This window comes from Dermochelys coriacea, chromosome 10 (genome assembly GCF_009764565.3).
Source record: "Dermochelys coriacea isolate rDerCor1 chromosome 10, rDerCor1.pri.v4, whole genome shotgun sequence".
In the NCBI taxonomy this organism is placed as follows: Eukaryota; Metazoa; Chordata; order Testudines; family Dermochelyidae; genus Dermochelys; species Dermochelys coriacea.
In genome coordinates, this window is record NC_050077.1 from 24,070,944 (window position 1) to 24,098,633 (window position 27,690).

General features: G+C 38.6%; 1 protein-coding gene across 7 annotated transcripts in view; it reads right to left on the reverse strand.

Annotated features, from left to right (window-relative positions):
• Positions 1 to 2,961: 2,961 nt before the first annotated feature.
• ATF7IP2 (activating transcription factor 7 interacting protein 2) overlaps positions 2,962 to 27,690 on the reverse strand; it is a 59,780-nt gene continuing 35,051 nt past the window's right edge. For 3 of the 7 annotated variants that reach the window (XM_043493338.1, XM_043493336.1, XM_043493335.1), the window contains exons 5-12: positions 27,384 to 27,467; positions 24,298 to 24,467; positions 19,329 to 19,399; positions 18,625 to 18,689; positions 15,370 to 15,436; positions 14,413 to 14,472; positions 13,248 to 13,351; positions 2,962 to 3,724 (exon numbers count right to left, since the gene is read on the reverse strand). In XM_043493338.1, coding sequence (XP_043349273.1) covers positions 3,308 to 3,724; positions 13,248 to 13,351; positions 14,413 to 14,472; positions 15,370 to 15,436; positions 18,625 to 18,689; positions 19,329 to 19,399; positions 24,298 to 24,467; positions 27,384 to 27,467 — 1,038 coding nt within the window. In that variant the 3' untranslated portion in view covers positions 2,962 to 3,307. Of the gene's footprint in view, positions 3,725 to 13,247; positions 13,352 to 14,412; positions 14,473 to 15,309; positions 15,437 to 18,624; positions 18,690 to 19,328; positions 19,400 to 24,297; positions 24,468 to 27,383; positions 27,468 to 27,690 lie in introns of all 7 variants that reach the window. The other 4 variants (XM_038420032.2, XM_043493339.1, XM_038420033.2 and 1 more) reach the window with 2 other exon arrangements.

Sequence of the window (27,690 nt, forward strand, 5' to 3'; positions counted from 1 at the left end):
TATTATTCCCTAGCCATAGCATTAAGATCCAATGTCTGGTTTAGCAGAAATTCAAATAAATTGAGCATCCATCTCCAACCTATAAAATCATTGCTTTTGCGTCATTAGAAGTGGAATACATGCAATCACTCAAAAGAAAATGACGGTGAGCTGTTACTTCAACAACCTAAGTTCCCCATCCTAAGGTGGGATGTGCTGCATCCATGAAGTAAGAGATAGGAACACTAATTTTGGAAGAATTAGCTTTCATGTATGTGTTGTCTGAACTTGACAGGTAATTTATTACCAGCCAATATTATAATATTTCAGTCTGAGAAGCATATGGAAGAATATATTACTGAAACCATAAGGCCCATCAGTCTGAGGAAGAATATTTCAGTTGATTGGAATTATCTTCATGTTTGAGAATGGCAGACTTGCCTCTGGAAGGAAAACCTTTCTTGCTCGAGAATCTACAAGTCACCAGACAAAAGACTTTCTGTATAGGAAGGTAAGATTTCTTTCAATTTATTCTGAGTCCCACTTTCTCAAAAAGTAAACATGTATGATGACTTCTGTAAGGCCTTTGTGAGCCAGTCATACAAATAGGGGTAAATCTAAATAGTCTGACACCTCCAATGCACTGCCAAATTCATGGCTGGATTGGACCATATTGTTCTGGTGGGTTGTAAAAGTCCTTTTAATACTGGTAGAACAATCTTGGAATTAGAAGGGTTCCCAAAATATCAAAGTCAAGATGAGTGATATCAGTTTCTGTGGAAATAATCTGTAGAAGCCCTTCTAGATATCATCTCATGAAATTTTATGGCATATTCAGACAGGGAAGATGCTGAAGCAATTCCACTGTCATCTGGGGATGTCTGGTCACCAGGCTTTAGATCATTGTCCTGAAATTCCACATCTCATAGGTGGTTATTGATAAAATATCTGGGATAATCAAAAGGATAGCATTCCAGAGAACCGGATGTGGTGAATGGGGCTTCCCGTGAGGTCTGGGGGGAATGACTCCTCTATAAAGGCAATTCTCAACCTCCGTATAGTATCTCAAAGAAAGCCAGTGGACCCATCCAGACCAAGGTTTCAGAGTAGCAGCCGTGTTAGTCTGTATTCGCAAAAAGAAATGGAGTACTTGTGGCACCTTAGAGACTAACACATTTATTTGAGCATAAGCTTTCGTGAGCTACACTCACTTCATCTGATGCATCTGATGAAGTGAGCTGCAGCTTACGAAAGCTTATGCTCAAATAAATTGGTTAGTCTTTAAGGTGCCACAAGTACTCCTTTTCTTTTTACCAGGATATAGGCAGAGTCTGTGTCTGTTTGGACTATGTAGAGCATTGGTCTAATGTCTGCTCTAAAATGTTTTTTTGTCAGGTGACTGGAACTGAGGTGGTAGAATAACTTGCCTGTCCCTATCTGACTTATCAGACCTCAGATCAGAAGCAGAAGATATTGGTGAAACAAAAGGTCTTGGCAACCTTAAAACTGAAAAGGGAGAAGTAAACTTCCCTTGTGAGTCCACAGAGATTTAGGACAGGGAAACTGGAAAATCTGAATATGCTATACAATCTTTTATCTCTCTCCACCCTACAGCCCCCACAGGAGAAGCTACTGTTGTTCTTGTATCACTTATATCTTTCCCTTCTGGAGATACTGTAGTCCAAGTATCTTCTGGATCAGTTACTATTGGCTGAACAAGCAGTGAACTTGTGCTACTGCTCCTACTGTTAGCTGGTGCTGGGGTGTAAGATCCTAAGAAATGTAAATAGCTAGCTAACTATGACTAAAACTACCTAAAGATGCTGTCTTGCTTGAAGAGGTTGTTCTGGAGAGGTTCTAATCTAGGCCATTCACAACCTTGGCTGGAATGAACTGAGGTGTCCTGAGTGCCATGCTTTTACATAGGCTCATCCTCAGAATGCTCATCCTCAGAATGCTCAAACCGGTGAGGGAAAACTCCAACAGACACTGCTAGAAAACATTCCACCACTCAAGATGCACCAAGGGCACAACATAAGAGTGGGAATATGTAGAGGCCATTCAAACAACAGCAAATTATTGCAAGAAAATGATCTTTCAAGTTGCTTTTGTTAGAATTTTGCCATATATGAAACCTTTTAATACTGAAAGAATCAAACTTATTAGGTTTTTAAAATATTTTGAGTAACCTACATCGCATGATTTAAACTGTGTAAGAAAAACTTAAGTTGCTTGTAGTTTATTATTAAAATTAAATTTCTTTATATCCTTGCTGTAATGGACACACTATAAATATCACTGAATTCATTTCAATATGCATATTTAAACAGAAAGCCAAATGCCATCACACTGATTTTGTAATTAATAATTTTGTAAACTAATATTCTAGAACCATCACTAACATAAGTAATGGGTCACCTACCTCTTTGTGGCATTATGAAATGTCTGTCTGGATGAGTAACGACTACCACTGAACCACACCTAAAGGCAAGTGAAGCCTCTTTAATACCAGAAGATACAAGCAGGTGAAGTACTTATACAGCACTGGAAAACATTTATCTATCAACACTTTAATCAACTTCCCCAGAAGCTTAATGCTTGCCCAAAATGGGTGACAATGAAACAATCTCACTTGGTGTTCCTTTACAATGCAGCATCTCTAAAAAGATCATGGTCCAGATGATTGTAGTATTTAAAACACTATAGTTCCTGTATTATTACCCCCACTATAGAGACTTTCATCCTTACAAACATTTTTCAGAGGCTTCAGAATAATGGAGATGCTCCTGTAGTACTGTATGAGTACACTCAAGTACAAGAACTAAAACCTTCTGAAAGCTTGTGTACCATTTAGTGAAGGAAATGGTACACAAAAAAACCTACTATTTCACCCAAAAATACAAAAAGGAAGGGTGAACAAAACACCACAAAACTCATGACATGTTAGATTTCTCATCTCATGATCATCATCAAAATTCATGGTTACCAAGTAGAAAATTTTATTCCTTTATGTCCCAAGTACATACTACCATGTAATGATGCTCAGTGAAAGGAATGGGAGGGGAAGGATTGGAAGGAAAATAAACTAAACACAGAACTGAAATTAGTTTTATAAACAGAATTCTCAGTGTCAAGTTATTAGAAACAACTTACAAAACGTATAGAATAATGCTCAGAATATAAATAACTGATAGTTGGCATGATGGATAAGAAACAGAACTGAGCAAATACAGTCTGTAGTACAATTCATTCCTTGGCTCTGGTTTGTTTACAAGTAAAAATACAATATTTCAAACTGAAACAACCATGTAACAGTTATTGAGGTAGCTTATGAGTTTTCCAGAGAAATTAAAGTAATTGATTGTATATCACAAAATGGTCCATAACGTCCACATACATCTTTTGATTGTATAGTAAAGTAGTACTTCTTGGAGGCTGTAAATTGTGATAAAGAACAAGCCATTGGTAGGGGCAAAGCCTTTATTTCTCCTATTTTCTTCCAGTGTGGTACAGTACTGTTATTGGAGTGTTCATGGTATATGAACAAGTGATAGCTCTCTACAGGAGCGCACTTGGGATCAATCTCTGTAACAGTCCATGAGAGTGCAATACCTTTTGGATTTTGCACCTGAGCCAGTTTTAATTCAGGCTTCTGAGGTGGCACAGTGTCTCTGAATCCATCCTTGAGTTCTGGGTATGGAGGTATCCTTGGTAGCAGAGGAACATGTGGAAACTGTTCAAGAACCTACGGAGCATAAAAAAAGAAAAAAGGTGAATAACTTAGCATTACTGTAATATTTCTTTAATGAACAAATCAACCAGTGTGCGCTAACTTTTGATTCAGATTAAGTGTTCCCATTTTAGGAAACAGTTTAAAAGTGTTTGTACCAAACCAGTTTTTTTTGTATTGTGGTAAATAATGCTGCATTAGTCTCCTGTTAGGTATTTATTAGTTCAGTATTTCTTAAAATGACTGTATGGATAAGAATACTAAATTCAAACCAAACAATAGCATTTTGTTAAATTGTTTTGTTTTCTGGTATGTCATGCTGCAATGCTTTATTTACTGAATTTATGTTACTTTACCACTTTTAAAAAAATTCTTCCAAAGACTCCCTCTAAACTATTTTACAGTCTCTAAGAGGTCAACAGACAAGAACAGTCACAGGCAATGATCTATTGCTGCTATATAAATGTTTAAATTTTGCTAACTGATTTTATTTTCCATAAATCCAATACTCCCCCTCTCCCCCACAAAAGTGCAGAAGACACTACTAACAAGCATCGTGTTAAGATTATTTTTGGTTGTCCCAAAATGAGTGCTGTAGAGGTCAACTTTATATCTACATAGATTTGCATAGTCAGAATTCAATTAGTGTTCTGTTATTGCACTCTGATAAATATTCCAAAAAATACCTAGAGATTCAGCCAGACAGCAGCACATCCATAGGACTGAAAGGTTTTTAAAAAGTTACCTATAGTATTCATATTGGTAAAGTTATCTTGATCAAGTTTAATTATTAGTGAATTTTGACAGCCATCCTATAATCGGATTGTTCTGTACAGATATCATACAATGTAAGACGCTGAAAGAAAGAGCTTATGTTCCTATCTCACTAGCAATTACCAGAGCAGAAAGCTTGCACTCTATGTAGGTCTTCAAAAAGAAAGAAAAAAGTTAAACTGACAGATCTTTAAAAACTGCTGCTTAGATTTTAATCTCAGAAGAATTCCAAGAAGGCAGCTGTGAAGAGAGTGTCATAGCTATTTCAGAAGATTTATTCTGGTTTCATATCCTTTTGAACATCCAGAAGAACAGAATAAAAAGCAGGACTGTCATAGTGGTTCCATCCTCCTCATAGTACTAGAGTCAGTTACAAAAATCCCAAAACAATAGAACTGCCTTTTCTCCCTGTACATTTTTCTTTTTGATAGTTAATTACCTCTGAGGATATACTGTAGACAGGACTGTACATCTATTAACAAAATATTTTAGGCCGAGAACAATTCACTGCTCCTGAAAGCATCTGTACTGATCCACTAAAGATTTATAGTCCTGACAGGTCACAAGATAGATCATAAAATCCTGTTACCACATTTGGTTTTACAGGCATGCAAAAATTTCTTGGGTGGATAGAAACGGATTTTTCTCACACCCGGATGTTCCCTGGCAGTAGTCAATCCCTTCTCCCCTACCATCAAGCTCTTCCAAGAATCCCCTTTTTCTTTCCCACGATGCTTCCTTAATAGGATCCTGGCCAATCTCTTTGAGGTGAAAAAGACAGAAAAATGATTGGAGTCACCCCTTCACCGTGTGCTGGCAACTTCTGCAGATACCACTCTCTCACTGTTGGATCACATTAAAGTAGTTCTGTATTAAAATCACAAATGAGTTTGATTCCCCATAGTTTAAATTCCAAGGTATTACTAATTAAGAGTACTTGTGGCACCTTAGAGATTAACAAATTTATTTGTGCATTAGCTTTCGTGAGCTACAGCTCACTTCATCAGATGCATTCAGTGGAAAATACAGTGGGGAGATTTATATATATAGTGTGACAAAGCTCTGTCCTTGCCTCCGTGGGTCCCGCGTTTCCTGGTGGATTTCGCTAGCCTCAGAGGCTCACTGTGACCCTCCACGTAACCCTTCTTTCTCTAGAGACAAGGGTCACAGTCTACTGAGCCATTTTCATCATCAGCCAGCGAGGAAGGTGAGGAGAAGTTATCCTTCCTTGCACAGTCTCGTCTCCCAGTCTCAGTGATTAAACAGGGGACAAAGGTGGTGGGGGGGGGAGGGAGAGGAGCCCAGGCCCACCCTCTACTCCAGGCTCCAGCCCAGGGACCCTAATAGTATCAGCTATGGTAGCTGACCTTTTAGAAACATGACATGTACAATTCCCTGGGCTACTTCCCCCACAGCAGCCCTCACTTCCTCAAGGTCTACTTCACCCTTACCTCAGGGCCTCCTTCCTTGTACCAGATATGGTGTGTACTACTCAGTCTCTCCAACCACACAACTTCTTCCCACAACTCCTAACATGCACACCCACCTGACTGACTGGGAGGCTTTTAACTAGTTTCAGCCAGCCCCTGATTGGCTTCAAGTGTCCCAACCTAGCCTTCTCCCTGCCTTCTGGAAAGTTCTTAATTGGCCCCAGGTGTCTTAATTGACCTGGAGCAGCTTCCATTTCACTTAACCTGGTACCAGGGATTTGTTAAGCCTGGAGCTAATATATCTATCTCCCACTACTTTTCTATAGCCATCTGGCCTTGCCCCATCACAATAGAGAACATGAAACAATGGGTGTTACCATTCACTCTGGTTACAGTGTGTTCACTTAAGGTGAGCTATTACCAGCAGGCGCGCGGGGGGGAACCTTTTGTAGTGATAATCAAGGTGGGCCATTTACTTTGTGTAATGACCCATCCGCTCATTATTACACAAAGTAAAACTATTTCCCCATGTTTATTTCCACACCCCTCCCCGTTCCTCAGACGTTCTTGTCAACTGCTGGAAATGGCCCACCTTGATTATCACTACAAAAGGTCGTGCCCCCCCCCGTTCTCCTGCTGGTAATAGCTCACCTTAAGTGATGACTCTAGTTACAGTGTGTATGGTAACACCCATTGTTTCATGTTCTCTATGTATATAAGTCTCCCCACTGTATTTTCCTCTGAATGCATCCGATGAAGTAAGCTGTAGCTCATGAAAGCTTATACTCAAATTTGTTAGTCTCTAAGGTGCCACAAGTACTCCTTTTCTTTTTGCAAATACAGACTAATACAGCTGCTACTCAAACTAATTAAGAGCTCTCTTGGTTTTTGGTACTGTTTCTCTCCCTCTGTGTGTGAAACTTGCAAGCTGCTAATTGTGTTAGTAAATTCTAAGACAGTCTGTTCTCAAAGCAATACTCTAACAACAGAAACAGCACTCAGAGACTTCCTGCCCTTTTGTTGCCCATCTCGCTTTGTTAACAATTGTGATTAAAACAGAGATAGAGGATGTATGTGGATGGATCCTTGGTGTGGATAATAACTGAATGATCAGGTTTCAGAGTAGCAGCCGTGTTAGTCTGTATTCGCAAAAAGAAAAGGAGTACCGGTGGCACCTTAGAGACTAACAAATTTATTAGAGCATAAGCTTTCGTGAGCTACAGCTCACTTCATCGGATGCATTTGGTGGAAAAAACAGAGGAGAGATTTATATACACACACACACAGAGAACATGAAACAATGGGTTTATCATACACACTGTAAGGAGAGTGATCACTTAAGATAAGCCATCACCAGCAGCAGGGGGGGGGGGAAAAAGGAGGAAAACCTTTCATGGTGACAAGCAAGGTAGGCTAATTCCAGCAGTTAACAAGAATATCAGAGGAACAGTGGGGGGTGGGGTGGGAGGGAGAAATACCAGGGGGAAATAGTTTTACTTTGTGTAATGACTCATCCATTCCCAGTCTCTATTCAAGCCTAAGTTAGTTTTATCCAGTTTGCAAATTAATTCCAATTCAGCAGTCTCTCGTTGGAGTCTGTTTTTGAAGTTTTTTTGTTGAAGGATAGCCACCCTCAGGTCTGTGATCGAGTGACCAGAGAGATTGAAGTGTTCTCCAACTGGTTTTTGAATGTTATAATTCTTGACGTCTGATTTGTGTCCATTCATTCTTTTACGTAGAGACTGTCCAGTTTGGCCAATGTACATGGCAGAGGGGCATTGCTGGCACATGATGGCATATATCACATTGGTAGATGCGCAGGTGAACGAGCCTCTGATAGTGTGGCTGATGTGATTAGGCCCTATGATGGTGTCCCCTGAATAGATATGTGGACAGAGTTGGCAACGGGCTTTGTTGCAAGGATAGGTTCCTGGGTTAGTGGTTCTGTTGTGTGGTGTGTGGTTGCTGGTGAGTATTTGCTTCAGATTGGGGGGCTGTCTGTAAGCAAGGACTGGCCACTCTATCAAGATCTGTGAGAGTGATGGGTCATTCTTCAGGATAGGTTGTAGATCCTTGATGATGCACTGGAGAGGTTTTAGTTGGGGGCTGAAGGTGATGTCTAGTGGCGTTCTCTTATTTTCTTTGTTGGGCCTGTCCTGTAGTAGGTGACTTCTGGGTACTCTTCTGGCTCTGTCAATCTGTTTCTTCACTTCAGCAGGTGGGTATTATAGTTGTAAGAATACATGATAGAGATCTTGTAGGTGTTTCTCTCTGTCTGAGGGTTTGGAAGAAAGGCGGTTATATCGTAGAGTTTGGCTGCAGACAATGGATCGTGTGGTATGATCTGGATGAAAGCTAGAGGCATGTAGGTAGGAATAGCGGTCAGTAGGTTTCCGATATAGGGTGGTGTTTATGTGACCATTGCGTATTAGCACCGTAGTGCCCAGGAAGTGGATTTCTTGTGTGGACTGGTCCAGGCTGAGGTTGATGGTGGGATGGAAATTGTTGAAATCATGGTGGAATTCCTCCAGGGCTTCTTTTCCATGGGTCCAGATGATGAAGATGTCATCAATGTAGCGCAAGTAGAGTAGGGGCATTAGGGGACGAGAGCTGAGGAAGCTTGTTCTAAGTCAGCCATAAAAATGTTGGCATACTGTGGGGCCATGCGGGTACCCATCGCAGTGCCGCTGATTTGAAGGTATACATTGTCACCAAATGTACTACAGGACAGGCCCAACAAAGAAAACAACAGAACGCCACTAGCCATCACCTTTAGCCCCCAACTAAAACCTCTCCAACGCATCATCAAGGATCTACAACCTATCCTGAAGGACGAGCCATCACTCTCACAGATCTTGGGAGACTGGCCAGTCCTTGCTTACAGACAGCCCCCCAACCTGAAGCAAATACTCACCAGCAACCACACACCACACAACAGAACCACTAACCCAGGAACCTATCCTTGCAACAAAGCCCGTTGCCAACTCTGTCCACATATCTATTCAGGGGATACCATCATAGGGCCTAATCACATCAGCCACACTATCAGAGGCTCGTTCACCTGCGCATCTACCAATGTGATATATGCCATCATGTGCCAGCAATGCCCCTCTGCCATGTACATTGGCCAAACTGGACAGTCTCTACGTAAAAGAATGAATGGACACAAATCAGACGTCAAGAATTATAACATTCAAAAACCAGTTGGAGAACACTTCAATCTCTCTGGTCACTCGATCACAGACCTAAGAGTGGCTATACTTCAACAAAAAAACTTCAAAAACAGACTCCAACGAGAGACTGCTGAATTGGAATTAATTTGCAAACTGGATACAATTAACTTAGGCTTGAATAGAGACTGGGAATGGATGAGTCATTACACAAAGTAAAACTATTTCCCCATGGTATTTCTCCCTCCCACCCCACCCCCCACTGTTCCTCTGATATTCTTGTTAACTGCTGGAATTAGCCTACCTTGCTTGTCACCATGAAAGGTTTTCCTCCTTTCCCCCCCCTGCTGCTGGTGATGGCTTATCTTAAGTGATCACTCTCCTTACAGTGTGTATGAGAAACCCATTGTTTCATGTTCTGTGTGTGTGTGTGTGTGTGTGTGTGTGTGTGTGTGTGTGTGTGTGTGTGTGTGTGTGTGTGTGTGTGTGTGGTGTGTGTGTGTGTGTGTGTGTGTATATAAATCTCTCCTCTGTTTTTTCCACCAAATGCATCCGATGAAGTGAGCTGTAGCTCACGAAAGCTTATGCTCTAATAAATTTGTTAGTCTCTAAGGTGCCACCGGTACTCTTTTTCTTTTTGTGCATGATCAGGGAGGTGCCAGCCTAAGAATCCAGTGTCCGTTGGCTGAAGAAGGCGGCAAGTGGAAATAACCAGAGGAGGGCAGACTGGAATCCATCCAACAGCCTCAAGAATGGGAGAACCAAAGAACAAGATAACATCTGGCAGCATGGAGCTGTCAGGAATGTGCCATCTGCTGATTGATTCACCAACAGCATGATGAAGCAATTCCCACAGACTGGCGCAGGAAGAAATTCCTATACAAATAGACTCTTGAAAGTGAGACTTTGGGGTCTGATTCTGCAGACCAACTTCCAAGAGCATCAGATGAGCATCTGACAAGGCCCTGCTCCCTCCTCATGTCCAGGCCACCTGGCCAGTGGCTTGGCATGAGCAACTCTAAGGCTGGTAGCTATGATAATAACCTTGCAGAACCTGTGTGAGTGTGTGTATGAATGAATGTGTGAATAAATATGAAATTGAATGGAATGTTTAGCTATAACTAACTGCTTACTATGATTCTTTCTGCATTCACAATAAATGTGGCATTTTGCCTTTTTCCCCTTTAATAAGATCCTGCTGGTTTTTATTTTATTGGTATAACACTATGGCTCCCAGCTCTAACCCAATGGAAAGCTCTGCAAGTCATACAAATCACTTTCTCAAAAGCAGGGACATCATTTCAGAAAAATTCAAGGGAACAAAGCCGTGTCAGCCTATACGATACTATATGTGACATTGTGACACTGCACTCCATATTCTTCATAGTGATATAATAAGTCATGGGAGGTGTCATTGGAAAAATTATGATTTGCTGAATACGATTATCCTATTTGTATGCATGTATCATTTTTGTATCTGAAGTTATTAATATTGGCTATGTATCTATTTCAAATGCAGTTACACGAGGGTAACGTCCACTAGAAAAGATGCTTTCAGTCTAGATAGTGGGTGGGGGAAGGACCTATTCAGGGCAATGGGTCATTAGGAAAAAAAACAATAGACCTTAGGAGAAGCTTATCTCCCACCTGGGGAGCTTTCCTGAAAATGCTATAGACAGCCTCCAAGTCATGACTGCTTTGATTCTACAAGGACATGTGATGAGACCACGTGTCTGGATTCCATCTTGGGATGTCAGTATTTTTCCACAGACTATTCTGGGAACCAAGCTTTGGGAACAAAGAAATCCTGCAATATGCAAAAGCTATATAAGGCAAGGAATGACATCATCTGGTGTTCTTCACTCCCCACCCAAGGAGACTCCTAAAAACACCTGTGGAACAAAGACTGAACTGGGGGAAGTGCTGGATCCAGGCTAAAGGGATTTCTAGCCTGTGAATGAAACACCTGGGGATTCCAAGTTGTAAAGCAAGTGCAGCTTGCCCCTTAAGAATCTGAAGCCTACTTGTATCATCTCTTAGAGAATCTGCTAGTCATATACAATCTATTTTGTATATTAATCTTACTTTGCTTTTTTTGTCTATTTGCTCAGTAATCTACTTTGATCTGTTCGCTATTACTTAAAACCTATCTTTTGTAGTTAATCAACTTGTTTTTGCTTTATCTAAACCAGTGAGCTGGAGTGTCGTGTGTGGGAATCATAACTCGGGGGAAAAGCTGTACCGCAGTTCCAGGTACCCTGGGTGGAATCAATCACAATTATTATGTAATATTCTAAAAAAATCGGGGGGGGGGGGGAGGGACAGACAAAAAGATAAAAGATATAATGGAGCATATAGACCTATGAAAAGTTGTAGGGATGGGGGGGGAAGGGAGAAAGAGACAACTGCCACTGCTGTCCCATAACAAATGATGCTCCTGTCCAAGAAGGGAGAGCTCCATCCAGAGTTATACTTTCAGTTTCAGTGCTCAGAAGCCATCCCCAAACCCTTTAATGGAACTGAACTAATATTATTTGTTTCAAGGTAGGGGGCAGAATATGCTAGACATAAACACAAAAGATGAAAGTACCCGTCCTGAAGAGCCTGCACTCTACAGAGCCAGGCTTTCATCCATAATGCGATGCAGCAGTCAGGGAGAGGCTCCAGCCTCTCACTTGTCATGCTTCTTGTCCAGCTGCTGTGTGTGGGTTGCCTATAGATATTAGATAGTTTTGTCTCAGAGCTGCGGATGGATGGGTGGGTGGCAGATGCTCAAATGTTATTAGGAGGTAAGAAGAAACTGATGTCCCTTGTTAATGACACTTTGATCTGTCTTGCCATTACAAAACTGAAGGTGCTGTTGTGTGGTATACCCTTTATAGTGGCATGCCCAGGGCTCAAACCGGGCTAGTATGCAGCAGTATGATATACCAGCTCCTCTCCCAAGTTGCTATTATATATAATTTAAGAGAAGAGTTAGTGGTTATGGTTGAAGAGAACTTTGAAAACGTGAATTAACCAAAACAGCGACACCTACCTGTGTGGAATAACAGCTCCAAGAAATGTGAGGTGATGCTTAACATCCCACTGAGATGTATCTCACATGCCCAACCATGCTACTTTAAAGTAAATATGCCATTGCTAATTAAAGCATGCAAGATAGAAGAATGGGGTGGAAGTACAGACTTCAGATCTGCACTATCCACAGTGAATGATCTCTCATTTTGGTACCATGAGTGGGTGATGTTTTAGAGATGCCATTGCGTTCTTTTTTGTTTGCTTGTTTTTTTGGTCCTCAGTCAAGGAGGAGCCGAGCACAAGAAGCACCACAGAACCTAGTAAGACACCTGAGCCCCACCACGGCTAAGCAGCTTAGTAGAACCCAATGGAATATTCAAATACCCCAAGTATGAGAAACTCATGGACCCGAGAGACCACATGATTATGTTTTGAATACTTGCACAATCGATTGTGAACAGTGCCTCATTCTGGCAACGCACAGGAGTGGCACTTATTTGTGGGTGGAACAGTAATAAAACATGCACATTTAGATACTTGATGTTTAAATTACTGCTCCCTCATTCTAGCACTCATTTTTAGACACCGGGGTAGGACTGAACACAGAGAGTCTTGGACCACCGATGGGTGAAATTTTCAACCCCCTTTTCACTTGCTCAATTTCAGAAAGGTTTTTTTTCACCCTTGACTGAAATTTTCCTTGCTGGTCTTTGCCCCATGATATATTTTCTATTGCAACATTTTCTACAGTATTTTTTAGAAAAGTTCATTTTAGCATGTAGTAATGCCTATCTGATTCTCTTGCTTCAATATTGCTTCTTCTAATAGTATTTTATTAGAAATCGCCGCCATTTTAGGAGCCATTAATGCAGTAAAAGTATTTCATGGTCACTGAAGACTTTATTACTCTTTTCATAATACAGTACTACCTCCTTGTGGCTCAAAGGAGTAAGCATACCCTTTGCCAAGGAATCTAGTTTAAAACAAATGTAATGATACATTTTCATCAAAAATGTCCTTTAAAAGTCTGTTTTAATTCCCATTAAATTGTACATCATAGATTCATGAAAAAGCTAGTCAGTTGGAATTTGTAAACACTTCAAATTTAATAAAAATTGTAGAAAGCTTAATAAAGAAAAAAATTACCTGATTTGATGCTTGTGCTGGTGGCTCAAGGCGATTTGATTTGGGGCTTGCTGCCTTTGAATTACTTTTGTTTGACACAGAATTCTGGTCTTCTTTTAACTTATCTGTAAACAAAATGCAAGTTTTAAATACTGTAATTTACCACCTATTGAAAGTGAACTGGGTTAAAAAAAACTTATTTCACAGATTTGTAGTTTATGTTTACATACTGAGGATTTCTCAGAGACTGTGAAAGGTGCGACCGAGGACCCTGGAGAATGAAATCTCCATTTTTCTACAAAACACGCAAGCAGCAGAGTTGTTCACACTGTTAAAGTGCTTCAGCCAGACGTGTACGGGCTATCATTAAGTGAGATTAAGGGGGATAGTTCGGTATTCATTTCATTTAATTGTTCATCTTGATATTTTACATCTTGATCAAAACAGAATTAGATAAGTTAATGGAGGACAGGTGTATCAATGACTGATAGCCAAGATGGTCATGGATGCAACCCCATGCTCTGGGTGTCCCTTAACCTCCGATTTCTAGAAGCTGGGAGTGGACGACAGGGACAGATCACTTGATAAATTGATCTGTTCTGTTAATTTCCTTTGAAGTATCTGGCACTGGCCACTGTCGGAAGACAAGACAGTGGGCTAGATGGACCATTGCTCTGACCCAGTATAGCCACTCTTATGCTCTTATTTCCTGTTCACACTAGAGGCAGACAACCAACTCAGTTAACAGAGTTTTAGCTGAACGTCTCTGACTAAGATCTTACATTAAATACAACATCTTCATTCATTCCAAAATGATCTCCGAGTTTCATATATTTTACAAACTACTACACTAAATACCACTAAAATGCAATATTGTCTTGGTGGGATGCAAGAGCCTTTTAACAGCACAGGAACACTAACATGGCAGTTTAGAAGAATGTAACAACGAAAAAGAAATCAGTTAGCTGCAGGAAGAATTTAGGAAGTAGCAACTTATTTATTCCAGGATACTGCCTAACACCCATTCTACTGCAAAAAAGTGGCATGTGATCTTAAATTACTACAAAGGTTCTGATCCAGTTTTAAAATTCATACGAAAACACAAAATTAACAACAGCACAGTACTTTTTAACTCCAGGATAGAGCATTAGTTCTGTACACACTGAGATGGAAGAAGGTAACCTACCAAGCCAGCCACTAATACTATTTCCTGCAGCACCCTGGGTTCTCCCATACAGGTCTTGACCTAGAACAAATCCTGCTTAGTTTACAAAAATTAAGGAGATTACAAATCAACTCAAGGCAGTATATCCCCTAGTAACAATTTCTACTGAAACCAAACTACTTGAGTTCAAATCCTGAAGTTGAATAATTGCATATGGATTTACAGCAAAATGAATGTTACTTACCAGCAACTAGAGTTCTCCAAACATGTGACCCATGAAAGTCCATATTAGTCTCCCTGTCTTTGGTTACTACACTTCCTCCTCACCTAAACATAAAACACTCTGCACCTAATTTGGGGTCTTCTCATTGCAGGAGCAGTGGTAGGCAAGTAGCCAACTCATTCTGTGCTGGGGAGCAAGTCTTCACCCACAGATGGATGAGGAACAGGAGTCTCTCCTCATTATGGGGAATATTTAAGATTTATAGGCAAGGTGGCAAATCAGGCTGTATTGTGACTAACTGGCTCTGGGTTCCTGGCTCCTATTTCAGTTGTTAGGCAGGTGGGAAGAGATTGGTCAGCTGCAGCTTTCAATCTTAGTGAAACACCAGTTAATGACTAGCATCTGCTTGCAGCATTGGAGAGAGGGACTAGGAACAATTGCGGTAACAGGGTTTTATATCATTACAGTTGGGACACTGGATCCATGAGTCAAAAAGCATAGATCCCTTAAAAAAAACAAACTACTTTAGAACTGTTCTTGAATTGCAAGGTACTCCACTGCAGTGAAGATATGCAGAAGCAGTTGCCTTCAGGAGAAAGTTTTTTCTTTTAAGGAATGGGTCCCAATCTCAACTCCACAAGATTATTTTCTCTTAGGTTTAAAATTGATTTGATTTAGTACTTTTTCATACTTATATCTATTACATTTTAAGTTCTCATTTTCAGAATCTCTATAAACAAAATTTTTTCCCTCACCTTTATCAAAATTGTGCTTTTCTTCTTCTGTTAGATCAATCACTGCACACTTTTTTTCTTCAGCATGCTGTAAAAACAATGTCAATTCCAATTAAATTGTTTCTACAATGGCTTAATTATAAATACTTCTGTTAAAATTTATGAACTGTCAGGATGCAAACTTACTTGTAAATTAAACTACCAGAAATGCTCATTTTTATATAAAACTTCTTGTAGATGTGAAAACTAACAGAAATAAGTACAGTGTATAAGTGTCAGTATCTGTAAGAACTCAGACATTTAAAAATACACTTGATATATCACAGTAGATCACCTAGCCAATCAGTCAACAGTACAAGGACAAAAAAATATAAAAGATAGATTTTATAAACATTAATGGATCTCAATGATAATCATACAGGTCTTGGCTCTCTAAGAGCAAATCTACATAGACAGTTTTTCCACTAGTTTCCTTCTACGTAGGTATCCTTTAGGGTAAGTTTTCAGATAGCTTGCCAATGCACAATGCTGCCAGTAAACTTCTTATTTCTAGAGCTGTCTGATAAAGCCTTTTTTTCCCCCCCTCTTGCTAATGGAAGATGTAGAATTGTTTAATATAGTAATTCAGTTGTAAACTTAAGGACTCATTTAATGTAACTAAACAAAAAAGTGTTTGTATAATGGTTTTATATAGATTTGAAACAATTAGATCTTATATACACTATCCTCCCTTCCTCCCACTAATTCCTGCAGTTGCTCCCATTGGTGCAGTTCCACCATTGGTAGCAGAAGTGTAGTGGGAAGAGAGCCGTTTTTCCACCACCATCTTGTCTAAATATTCCCAAGCAGGCTTATACTACATGGTAGTAGAAATCCCAGGTGCCCCGTATATACCAGTGTTTGTACTTTTGCTACCACCAGTGAAGTCTCACTTTTCATTAACCAAAACAGGGATTTTTATTTTATCTTTTTTATTTTATTTTATTTGGGGGGGGGGGGGTAAGGGAAGGCAAGACAGGAAGCTTTGTGTGTAGACTGACCATTTAAGTGATTGAGAACAATTTGGAAACAGACCATCTAAAAAAATGTATACAATTTTAACATGTTCTGTTGCTAAAGTCTAACCACAAGCTTAGCCTGCTTACATTATATATATACAAATTGGTTTATATAAAAATATTCTCCTATTTGAGCTAAATAAAAAAATGCTGTTTTCAATAGCATTTTCAAACTATGTTATGTGAAAGACTGGGTGTAACATTTAATCTACATTTTGAAAAGTCAATGTTAAATGAAACTCTTCAGCGATAAACCCAACCTAAAGTACTTCTCTACACAGTGGAGAAATGCACTCTAAGGAGATGTGATTTCTAAAGTGCACTAATGTACTGATCATTAATTGGTCCACACAGACCTTGCTGGTGCACACTAAAGGTTACCTAGTGTACTTTAACGTGTTTCAAATGGCACTATATTAAAGAGCATTAAGAAAGCTGTAGTGTACAACAGCAGAATCTATACTGATCAATTAATGTGTACCACATTAGTGCACTTTAGAAATCACACTCATATAATGCACATTGCCACACCATGTAGAAAAGCTCTTAGTGTGTTGTAAGTAAGTGAATACCAGATAAGCTTATTAACCATTTGAACAGAAGTATACAAATGACATGATTCGTACTAGTGTAGCAAAAACATCCACCAAAACAAAATGGTTACGGTGAAGTTAAGGTTGAGACTATATATCAGTAATGTAAGAGTTAAAGTCCTTATGTTAATGTTTTTGAAGAATAAGTCCACAAGTCTGCTTTAGACTTTAGAGACCACTCTTGTTAATCTTATCTTGGCAGATTATATGGTTTCCTAACCCAAATTTTGCCTGCAAGATGAGAGCCTTTTGTTGGGTCACCAGTCCCATAGGAACACAGCCTCCTGACAAAGTGTTTGGGATTGAACCTCACCTTGCTTATCAAAAGGGAACAAAACATGAAAATATTTAATACTTGTTACATACATGCAAAAAGAGATGAAAAAATATTTCCATTGATGATGCTCAAAATTTATAGACAGGAAAAGAAAAATGCTGCTTGAAAACTTAATACAGTTTGATTTAAAGATATTTATTTTGTATATGTTGATATGTGATGTTGACAATTTGTGTTTTAATGATGGTAAAGCTTTAAGCTTTTCTGAATATCAGTGTCTACTGTCATTAAATTGTCAAATCCCCTCCACCAAAAAAAAAAAAAAGCTTTAAAAATAAACATCTGTCAAAAATTATAAACAGCATCTAATTCTGTCAAGTACAGAGGAGGAGAGGAGGGTCTGCTTCCCTGATCTTTTCCTTCCTAACCAGCTTGTACAGCAGATCTCCTAAAAATTTCAAGAGTAGATATTCCATCTGATGAGCTTTGGGATTGTGTGTGTTTGAGTAGATGAATGCAGGGTCCTTGGAAGAAAGGAAAGATGAGAGATTTTTTCTGTGTGTTCTTAACATCCACTCGATGTTAAGGCTTGTCTTTTTAAGGAATGCCAGAAGTGACTGCCACAGTTTTATTTATTTTAGGAAATACATTCTGCTTTTAGAAGGTGACTTGTACATGATTATTTTAATTGGAATTGCACTTTATTTTGTTTCCTTTTGATGTAGGAAGATGGCCTAAAAAATTTCTGCTTATTTTTTCCACATTAGAAATATGAATAACGTTAAGCCTCGTTTTGCTTAGAGATATCAAAGTACGCTCATGGTGAGTTCTTACTTGGGGGATGGCGGTGCTGAATTTTTAAAAAGTTATCCTTTACCCAAACTATTATTCACTCAAGTTGAATAGGTGCTTACAAAAAAATCAAAAAGTTTTGGAACAGTGAGAAAAAAAATCCCTTCTCCCTTTCATATGCTGAACTTTTTGGTCTCTTGTGATCTCATCATTTCATTAGTTCTCCAGGCATTAAAGTCTTCCAGGGTAGACAAGAACTACAGAAAAGTAGAAGGCAGCACAAATCCAATATTATTTTCATTGCAGTTCACCTTTATGATGTCAAAATGAGGTAACACAGCAACGTGAACAGTACCTCCTTCAGCAAGGTGCAAAAAAGGAATCAGAATGTGCTGCATCTGCACAGAATGGTAAATGACCTGATGTAACAAGCATCACTACCACAACACTGGAAAAAACAGGCTTTGTTTCATTATCCTATGTACAAACAATTAAATTTAGCTTTAAGTTTCAGCAGATGAGCATGAGGGGAAAAAAAAAAAAACTATTAACCTACCTTGTTTTTGGATTGAGCTTTAGAGGAAATTTCTGCTTGTGTAGAAACTAATTTTTTTTCAATATCTGAAACAATTTTCACAAAAGATTAAAAAATTCAACTTTCAATTAATAAATCTTGTTGATGCAGGATACAAAAATGTCCATCTAATAAGTGGAATACCAAAAAATTACCAAATAGACTTGTAGACATACATGCAGCAATCAGCCATAAGTGAATGATACGGAGACTCACAGCCCCAATGCAATGGTCTGGCAATCAAGTCAGCCAGCCAAGATTTCTTCTAAAGGGGCCCCTGAAATCCAAAGACACCTCTCTAAGACTAGGGAGAAGCCTCTTCAGCTGCGTATTTAGGAATGCTCACAGACAGTGGGCCAGCACAGATGCTAAACTCTTTTTCAACTGGATAGTTCCCTCAAAAGAAAAAGAAAAAAAAAAAAGAAAAGAAAAGCAGCAGCAGCAGCGCTAATTGTTAGTGAGAAAAAATTTCAAGCATGGTTAGTGAAATGGGTAAAGCAAATGGAAGTTATGATTGAAACTGATGGGTTGCTCTTACTCTTCTTAAACAGCAACCAAGGAAAATTATCTTTTGATATAATTAAAAAGAGTAAAAGCATTAGTTGTAGGCTAGTATGGTGGTTTAATTATTTTCATCAAATCTGTTTTGATTAGGATGTATGCATGCCAAGGTTAGTTTTGGATACCTGAATTGTTTGTAGTTGTTACAGTTGTTGAATTTCTGCTTTCCACAGAAATCAGTATAACTTCATCAGAGCTGACAAACAAAACGAAAAAATTATTCACCAAAATCAAAGTGTTAGAGATGCATGAAAACGGGCCCCCCCTCTTCAAATGCAAGATATCAAGAACTAGCTACAGCACATTTAGAAGCCAAGAAGCTCAGATGGTTGATTTAACAAGAAACCAATTGTATTTTACTGAAAACAAATGCATTTTATAGCACCTTGGCTAGCTGTAAACTCCAAAATAATAGAATATGAATCATTCAAATAAAGAGCTCTCCAAATACCATGATTAGGCAGACACTTTTTAAAATCCCTTCAGCTTGGCATTACAATGTACTGATCTGACCATTACTATATCTCCATCACATAACAGCAGAGAAGATAACATACTTCAAAAGTATCTGAGCATAAGCTTTCGTGAGCTACAGCTCACATCGGATGCATTCGGTGGAAAATACAGTGGGGAGATTTATATACACACACAGAGAGAACATGAAACAATGGGTTTTTATCATCACTCTCCTTACAGTGTGTATGATAAAACCCATTGTTTCTTGTTCTCTGTGTGTATATATAAATCTCCCCACTGTATTTTCCACCGAATGCATCCAATGAAGTAAGCTGTAGCTCACGAAAGCTTATGCTCAAATTTGTTAGTCTCTAAGGTGCCACAAGTACTCCTTTTCTTTTTGCAAATACAGACCAACACGGCTGCTACTCTGAAACCTGTCAATACTTCAAAAGTGTTCATGTTCCAAGATCCCATTTTCAAAAAACAACCCTGGTTGTTTCATCTTAGAAAAACTAAGAGGTTGGGAAGTCTATCAATTTCTTTATGGCAACAACCACCCTGAACAAATCCACAACAGAATAAATGTGCACATTCACAGAGGTGTGGGTATCTGAAATTTTCTTATCAATTAGAAACGTCTATGTACACTTTGAACCTGTAACCCTCTAGCCCCCCACATTAATAACCCCAAACACTTTATTATCCCAAGGTCCTGACCTATGACATATCAAATATCCACTGACCAAATCCCTTATCTCAAATCCCAGAGTCCTTTGAATCCTCATTCTAGAAACCTCTTTGCTGTTTTAGCCAGGGATGAAAATGCTGTAATATATTTATATCCATTTTTCATTTTGCCATAAAGCTGAAGTAGGAAAACAAAGCTAAATATGATAACTTCACATGTAAAAAGATCATTTATGCATTCATATTGAAAATTTCATGAGTTGCACATTTCCTTGTGTTTTGAATTACTGGAGGATTACTATCAACCTAAAAAAAAAGTTACACTTGTCTGAAAACGTTAGAATAAAAAATATTTAAGATTACTATAACTGAAGGAATATGGGAGAAAAATGTTTGTTTTTTCAGGTTTACAACTAATACAGTCAGTTTTCCTGCTTTCCTTATATAGTCAATTAGTTCCCTGTGTTCTTTGTGTTAATCTTTTATGTGGCACCAGAGGAGAGAGAAAGTTTTAAAAATAAAAAATAGGATTGTAAAAGCACAAAGATCAATATGGGAACTCAGGAACATGTATAATACCTAAAACTATTAACATTTTTTCAAATTTACTATGTTTCATGTTGACAGTGTTGCCTGAACACCTGACACCATCCAAAAATATCATAAGTAGTTTTATGAAGTTCATATTAAGATCTATATTCACTATGAAATATTTCTTAATCTACATCCAAATAGCAATGTATCTGTGTGATATTATAAACAGTAACCAAATATTACAAGATATATTAATTCAATTTCACTTACTTGATATTTTCACCTCCTGTGACTGGATCAGTACAGAACAATCTCTGAGTCTTCCCCTCCTGCTCTCATTTCCTTAAACTTTACAAACCTCCCTCCAGGAATCAAAATCCCTGTGGGGAGGGGGGGGGTTTCTGTGCTGTACTGACCCAGTCATGGAAAGCAAATTAGCAAGTAAGTTGAATTAAGGATTTGCAGTTTATAACCGCATTTATTATAGCACAATATAATATGTGATCTGGAAAGCAATACCCCAGTTAGCACCCTAAGTGAGAAGGAAAAAAAAAAGACTAAGAAGTGAAGAACAAAGAAGCTTTAGGAATGTGGGAGGAGAACTCCATTTCCCATTCACTCCCTTTGAAAGATGTCTAAGTACTGCTCCAATTAAATACTGCTTCAGCTGACAACACTTTCTAAAAGGTACAGAGACCACCACATGATTCCTTTGCAAAATCATCCAGTGATTCTTCCCTTCTGTGTCTAGAAGACAGAACTGTTCTAATGTAATGGCATGAATCTATACACCCAGGGACCCAGTATGCCCTGACGCAGGATTTATTTGCCAGAGACAAAATTTTGAAACATTTTAGATTCTTCAGACATGATGAAAAGAGACTACCTTCCTGATGTTAACATCCCTAATTAACATGGTGCTTACAATTATGGCGGAAGCCACCAATCAATCTATAGTAGGGCTCCCAACTTTGGTAACAGTAAGAGCTGAACAGGTGATAGCAAAGATAGCATATTTTTAAAATTGTTACCAGTGGAGACCAGTCCAAAAGGTTAATGGTCTAGAGGGCCAATGATAACCTGTTAGGAATATGAAGGGGGGGGGAAAAAAAAAAAAAAAAAAAAAGACTGCCGTAAGAATTCTAGTGGGGATGCTCTCACTGTTTCCATCGATCTATGAAAGGCATTAAAGGCTACAAGAGTCAGATCATCAACAACTTCCTCTTGGAAGACATAGAAGATAATTAAAATCTTAAATTAACATCTCTCTAAATCACTGATAGAAATCTATCAGAAACAGTCTGACTGCACTTAGCTTGAGGCAGTTTATAAATAGTCCTTCTCTTCAGAATGCAGCCCCAACACTTACAGCTGTACACACAGCGCCCATCCATTCAGACTTACACCAACTATTCAAAGGTTATAAAGCTGAAAGGTACCATTATGATCATCTACTCAGACCTCTCGTATAACGAGATATAGGACTTCCCTGAATTAATTCCTATTTGAACTAGAGCACATCTTGGAGAAAAAACATCTAATCTTGATTTGAAAATTGCCATTGATGGAGACTCCACCACAACCCTTGTAAATTTTTCCAATCCGTTAATTACCCTCACTGTTAAAAATCTGCATCTTATTTTCAATCTGAATTTGTTAAGCTTCAACTTGCAGCCATTACATTATAACATTGTCTGCTAGATCGCAGAGCCCATTCTCAAATTTTTGTTTCCTGTGTAGACACTTAAGCTTCAAGTCACCCTTAATGTTCTCTCTGATAACTGAAATAGATTGTGCATCTTTCACTATAAGGCATGTTTTCCAATCCTTTTATCATTCTCATGGCTCTTCTCTAAACCCTCTCAAATTTACCAATATCTTTCCTGAACCGATGATACCAGAGGTGAACAAAATATTCCAGCAGCAGCTGCACCAGTATCAAATACAGAGGTAATATAATCTCTAAAAAAAAGAAAAGGAATACTTGTGGCACCTTAGAGACTAACAAATTTATTTAAGCATAAGCTTTTGTGAGCTACAGCTCACATCCGATGAAGTGAGCTGTAGCTCATGCTCAAATAAATTTGTTAGTCTCTAAGGTGCCACAAGTACTCCTTTTCTTTTTGAGGATACAGCCTAACACGGCTGCTATTCTGAAACCTGTCAATATAATCTCTGTACTCTTACTTGAGATTCTCCTGTTCATACATCCAAGGATCACATTAGCCCTTTTAGCCACTGCATTGTATTGGGAGCTCACATTCAGCTGACCCACCTTATCACTTTGTATCCCCCAGATTATAAAAACTGCAGCGTAAAACTACTTTATCCCTTTATAAAAAGGGAAATTAGAGGTTGTTGATTACTCTGCATTAGAGAGATACATTAGGTGGGGAAAAGAGTTCACTGTAGAAGTTGTTAGCATATAGGCCAAATTTCCTAAAGCTTTATGCAAACTGTGCTAAATGGAACAATGGAAAAATATTAGCAGATAAATCTTATACTGCTAGTAGAGTGAAAATATATCTAAGAGCATGACATTTTCATAACCTATTTTTATGGCTGCTTAAAGGTATTTTTAACTGCATGTATCGTTGTTAAATAAACGTGACTGGCTATGAAATTATAACCAAAATCAAAGAAAGGAGTATAAAGGGAAACAGACCACCTCACAGTGCATAGGAGATGCTGACATTATTCTCCAGCTGAATAACCAAAGTGTGTTCCAAACTGCAAAGGGCAAAATTAGATTGATTGAGAAGTATTATGCCATTAAACACATAACCTATTGTCTTTGTTAAGTTTGCCAAAATATGATAATATTGTTTAAGTACGTCAAGCTGAAAAGTTAGGGTGTATTAGTTTATGACTTACTCTAGCCTGCTGACCACAAGATAGATATTTGAAGGTGACTCAATAGTGCTAGGTGCACTGCTAACCTCAACTGTCGAAAGAAGTAAATAAGTAAGGTATTAAAAAAACCATGAAACAATGACCAATTCGGAATTGTGCCAAGCTACAGGCCTGGACCAGTCAGTGTATTAATTTGTGTCTGCTGATTAATCTTACACACCTAATCTTTGATTAATAAAAACTGATTGAGCTTGGCTAGTTCATGTGTCACTGATTAATAATCTGAGCTGAACCCATTCTTACAAAGTCATTCTGTAAGTGACAACTTTGAAGCAGTCTTTGTATTGCTTCATAGAGCTAAGAAGCCGAGTTACCAGAATAACATTTCCAGAGTAAAGTATGTACAAGAATTAATTGTATGCCAATCTAGCACCTTTAGGAAAAGTAAAATTTGAGGAAAAAAAGTAGGTTCTTTCCAAGTAAATACTTTAAAACTATACATAATATGTAGGTTATATTTACTGAATTTATTTTTTGTGTGTGGTCATTATAGACACCTACCTTACATGCTCTTCTGCAACACATTCTGAAGTAGAACCAGTTTGTCTATGGGATGATGATACATGTTTAACTGAAGAAACAGATTGTCCATTTATGTTATCAGGAAGCAGTGGAACAGATTTGGTTCTATTTAGTATTGCATTTTGTGAGTTTGCACCGGGAAGATTTGCCTGAGAAAAAGAAAAAAGGTCACAAGTCATGGCAAAATCTGTTCATGTCCACAATCAGTGCTGAGTTAGTCAGATGTCCTGGATTTCATGCACACCTTGTTTTCAGATCAACAGATGGCATTTTTTTGCCTCTTTGCATTTTTAAACCCTCCCCCGCCTCCATAATGTATGTATGTCATCGTTAAACCAGAGCCTATCTTTACAATAACAAGAGATTAACATTTACAGATTCACTAGACACATGAACAGCTACTAAATGGTCCAAGAGACACTGATAGGAAATTAAAATAATAAATTAATATGACAGTCAAATATCTAAACCACACAAAACCTACCAATCCCTTCTTATTCTGTGAGAAATAGTTAGTTCCACTATCTCCAATTTTGAGCTTGTATGAATCTCAAAACTGCCCTTCTAGACCAGACATTGAGGGCATGCAGAGACAAACATAAAAAATAGAATTACAACCTTCTTCCTGAATACTTCCTGCTCCCTGCCATGGAGACTGGGTGATGTCACCTTTCATCACTCTCCAGACCCTGCACACTGTTTTTCAGTAGCTCACACAAGCAAAGCACTCATTTCGTTCCCCAACCTAAACATTTCATTGTCTCAAGAGCAAGCACTTAAACATATTCTGGGCCTAAATTCAATTACACAATTGGTTCCTTTAGTTAACTGGAGAAAAAAATCGAGGTCAAATGTAGTAGGGATATAAGCATGGAGTAGCAGCAGACAATTCAGCTATCAGGAGGATGTAAGAAGTCAAGTTTTCAGTATCCATTAGTACCAGTTTTGCTATTTTCCTGCTAGACTCTCTTGTTGCATAGAGTTACTTGTTCTTACACGCACTGAACGTTAAGTCAGTACAGAAACATTACTTCATTATTCATGCACTTTTCCAATTAACATTATGTTATTTGCACATCCGTGCTTACGCTATGTTTGAATAGCTGACGTCAGAAAAGTAGAGCATCTAATAATAATTTGGTTTGAAAAAATTATATCTGCTGTAATCTTCAGTAATCACTCATAAGTACCTTACTTGTAAATGATGATTTCCCTCTCTGCCTGAAGAATTTAAAAAATACCAGACAGACTCACCACTGCAGCGCCTCCTCAGTGACACTGCCCTCTGGCTGTGCTACACTCTATGTTCCCCCGTTCTGGAGGGACCTGCAGTCTACTATTAGGCCACTCCCTTCAGTGGCAAACTGCAGTCTAGCCACTTCCTATGTGGCTCCAGCACCCTCTTTGCCCTTGCATCAGGGCCTCAGTCTGCAGATCCCTGCAGCCTTCCAAGAGCTGCCTTTAGCTCTCTGCCTGCAGCACTGCTCTGTCCTGGGTGCTTGGTGCCCTCTGCCTGCAAGGCACACGGTCCTCCTCCCATCTCAAGCTCCAGGGAGTGACTGAAACTTCTCTGTTCTGCAGCCCTTCTTATATGGGCCAACCCAGCCCTGACTGGCTGTTCCTATAAGCCCTTCTGTGATTGGCTGCCTCCTGTGCAACCTCCATAGGGCTGCTTTTAATCCTTTTTCTGCCAGTGTGGGGCAGACGCCCCATCACACAGACATAAAACCAGTTTTATAACACATTGGAATATTACAACAAGGGTGAGAGCTTATATTCAATGTACAAACAATTCTTACTTAAATTAGACTTTTGCATGTGGAAGAAATGTGGACTTGGACCCAGAGCTGGTTTTGGAAACCAGACCTTTTCCTTTTACACAAGCACATTTTCCCTAAAAATGAATGCGATTTCCTAAAAGATGCATTACACAGACAGTCAATATAAAGCAAAGGAAAAAAAGTGTTATTTACTATTCCCTTCTTCCCAAAGTTTAGCAAAAATCTTCAGCATGACACAAACTATTTGTTAAGCATTTGCCACGAAGGACTTTTTTTATTTGTATGTTTAATCAGAGTTACATTTTTCTAGAATACCACTGTTTAACAAAAGAATTTCTGAAACCTTTTCAGAAAAACATAACTGAGAAGTAGGGTAAGCTATTTCTGCAATGAGACCTTTAAACCATGCTTTTTAACATTTGTGATTACATAAAGTATATAAATTTAAGATAAAAAGCCAATTGTTTTATAAAAGAAAAAATAACTATTTGACTAGTCTTACAATCTTTACTCAAATCCTTGGGGCAAATCCTCATCTGTTTTAAACTGTCGTAGCCCCAGTCAATGAAGCTCTGACAATTAACACGAGCTGAAGAGTTTGCACCCTTAATTTTAAAAGCCTGCTAAAGGATCTCAAGCCACCCCTGAAAACAGTCTGAATTAGCATCCCAAGCAGGTTTACACAAAGCTTGACACTGGTCTAAATCGTGGGTTTTCTTGGCCAACAAATCTTCAATTTTATGTCAAGAGATGTTGTCCATGAGGAAGCAAAAAGCCCCATACCTGATATTTTCTTAGGCTATCATTCTGGCAGTATCGTATCCAGAGCTCCAAGTGAAATGCTTGTGTTTTATTGACTATACTACTGAGGGTCTAAAGTACTCAATCATCTATGAGAAGGGATTCAGCTGATACCTCAGAGGCTGCTCCTCCTGTCAGAATGGGAGCTGCTTACCTATGACCTCTGAAGCAATACAAAAGAAAAAAATAATTGTATTTTATTCTACTGAAAAACAAAACTTCTCAATGAAACAACTCAGTTGCAAGTAAATAAAATTCTTAACATTTTTTGAGTCCCAGTACCAGGTGTCTGTAGAAGTTTAGGTTTTTCCTCAGAGTTGCTTTTGTGTAACATAACACCAATACAATACCATCTCCTCCAAATCCATTTAGTTATGTTCTCATATTGCACATGTTTAGTATAGATTGTTTATAACTGCCCATGAGTTCATGATTAATTGCTAATAGAATCCCTAAGTTGAAGTATTACATATTATACTATACCTTACTAGTGACCATTTTCAATAATATTTTCTTCTGAAATGCTATCACAGTATTAATACGTCTCTCGAGCTTAGACACTTTCTTCTACAAGGAAAGAAAAAAAAGCATCACCTTAAGTGTTAACCTGAAATAGTACACATTTTCATATTTCCTACTCTGCATATGTGATAAGCACTAGCAAAACACCCCCAAACATCAACTGAGATGTGTGCCATAAAATAAAAAGGTAACAAAATGTACAGCCTCCAGTTCATTTTTCTATGAACAGAAGTGTAATCTTCATGCCAGTGCAATCAATTCCAGCACA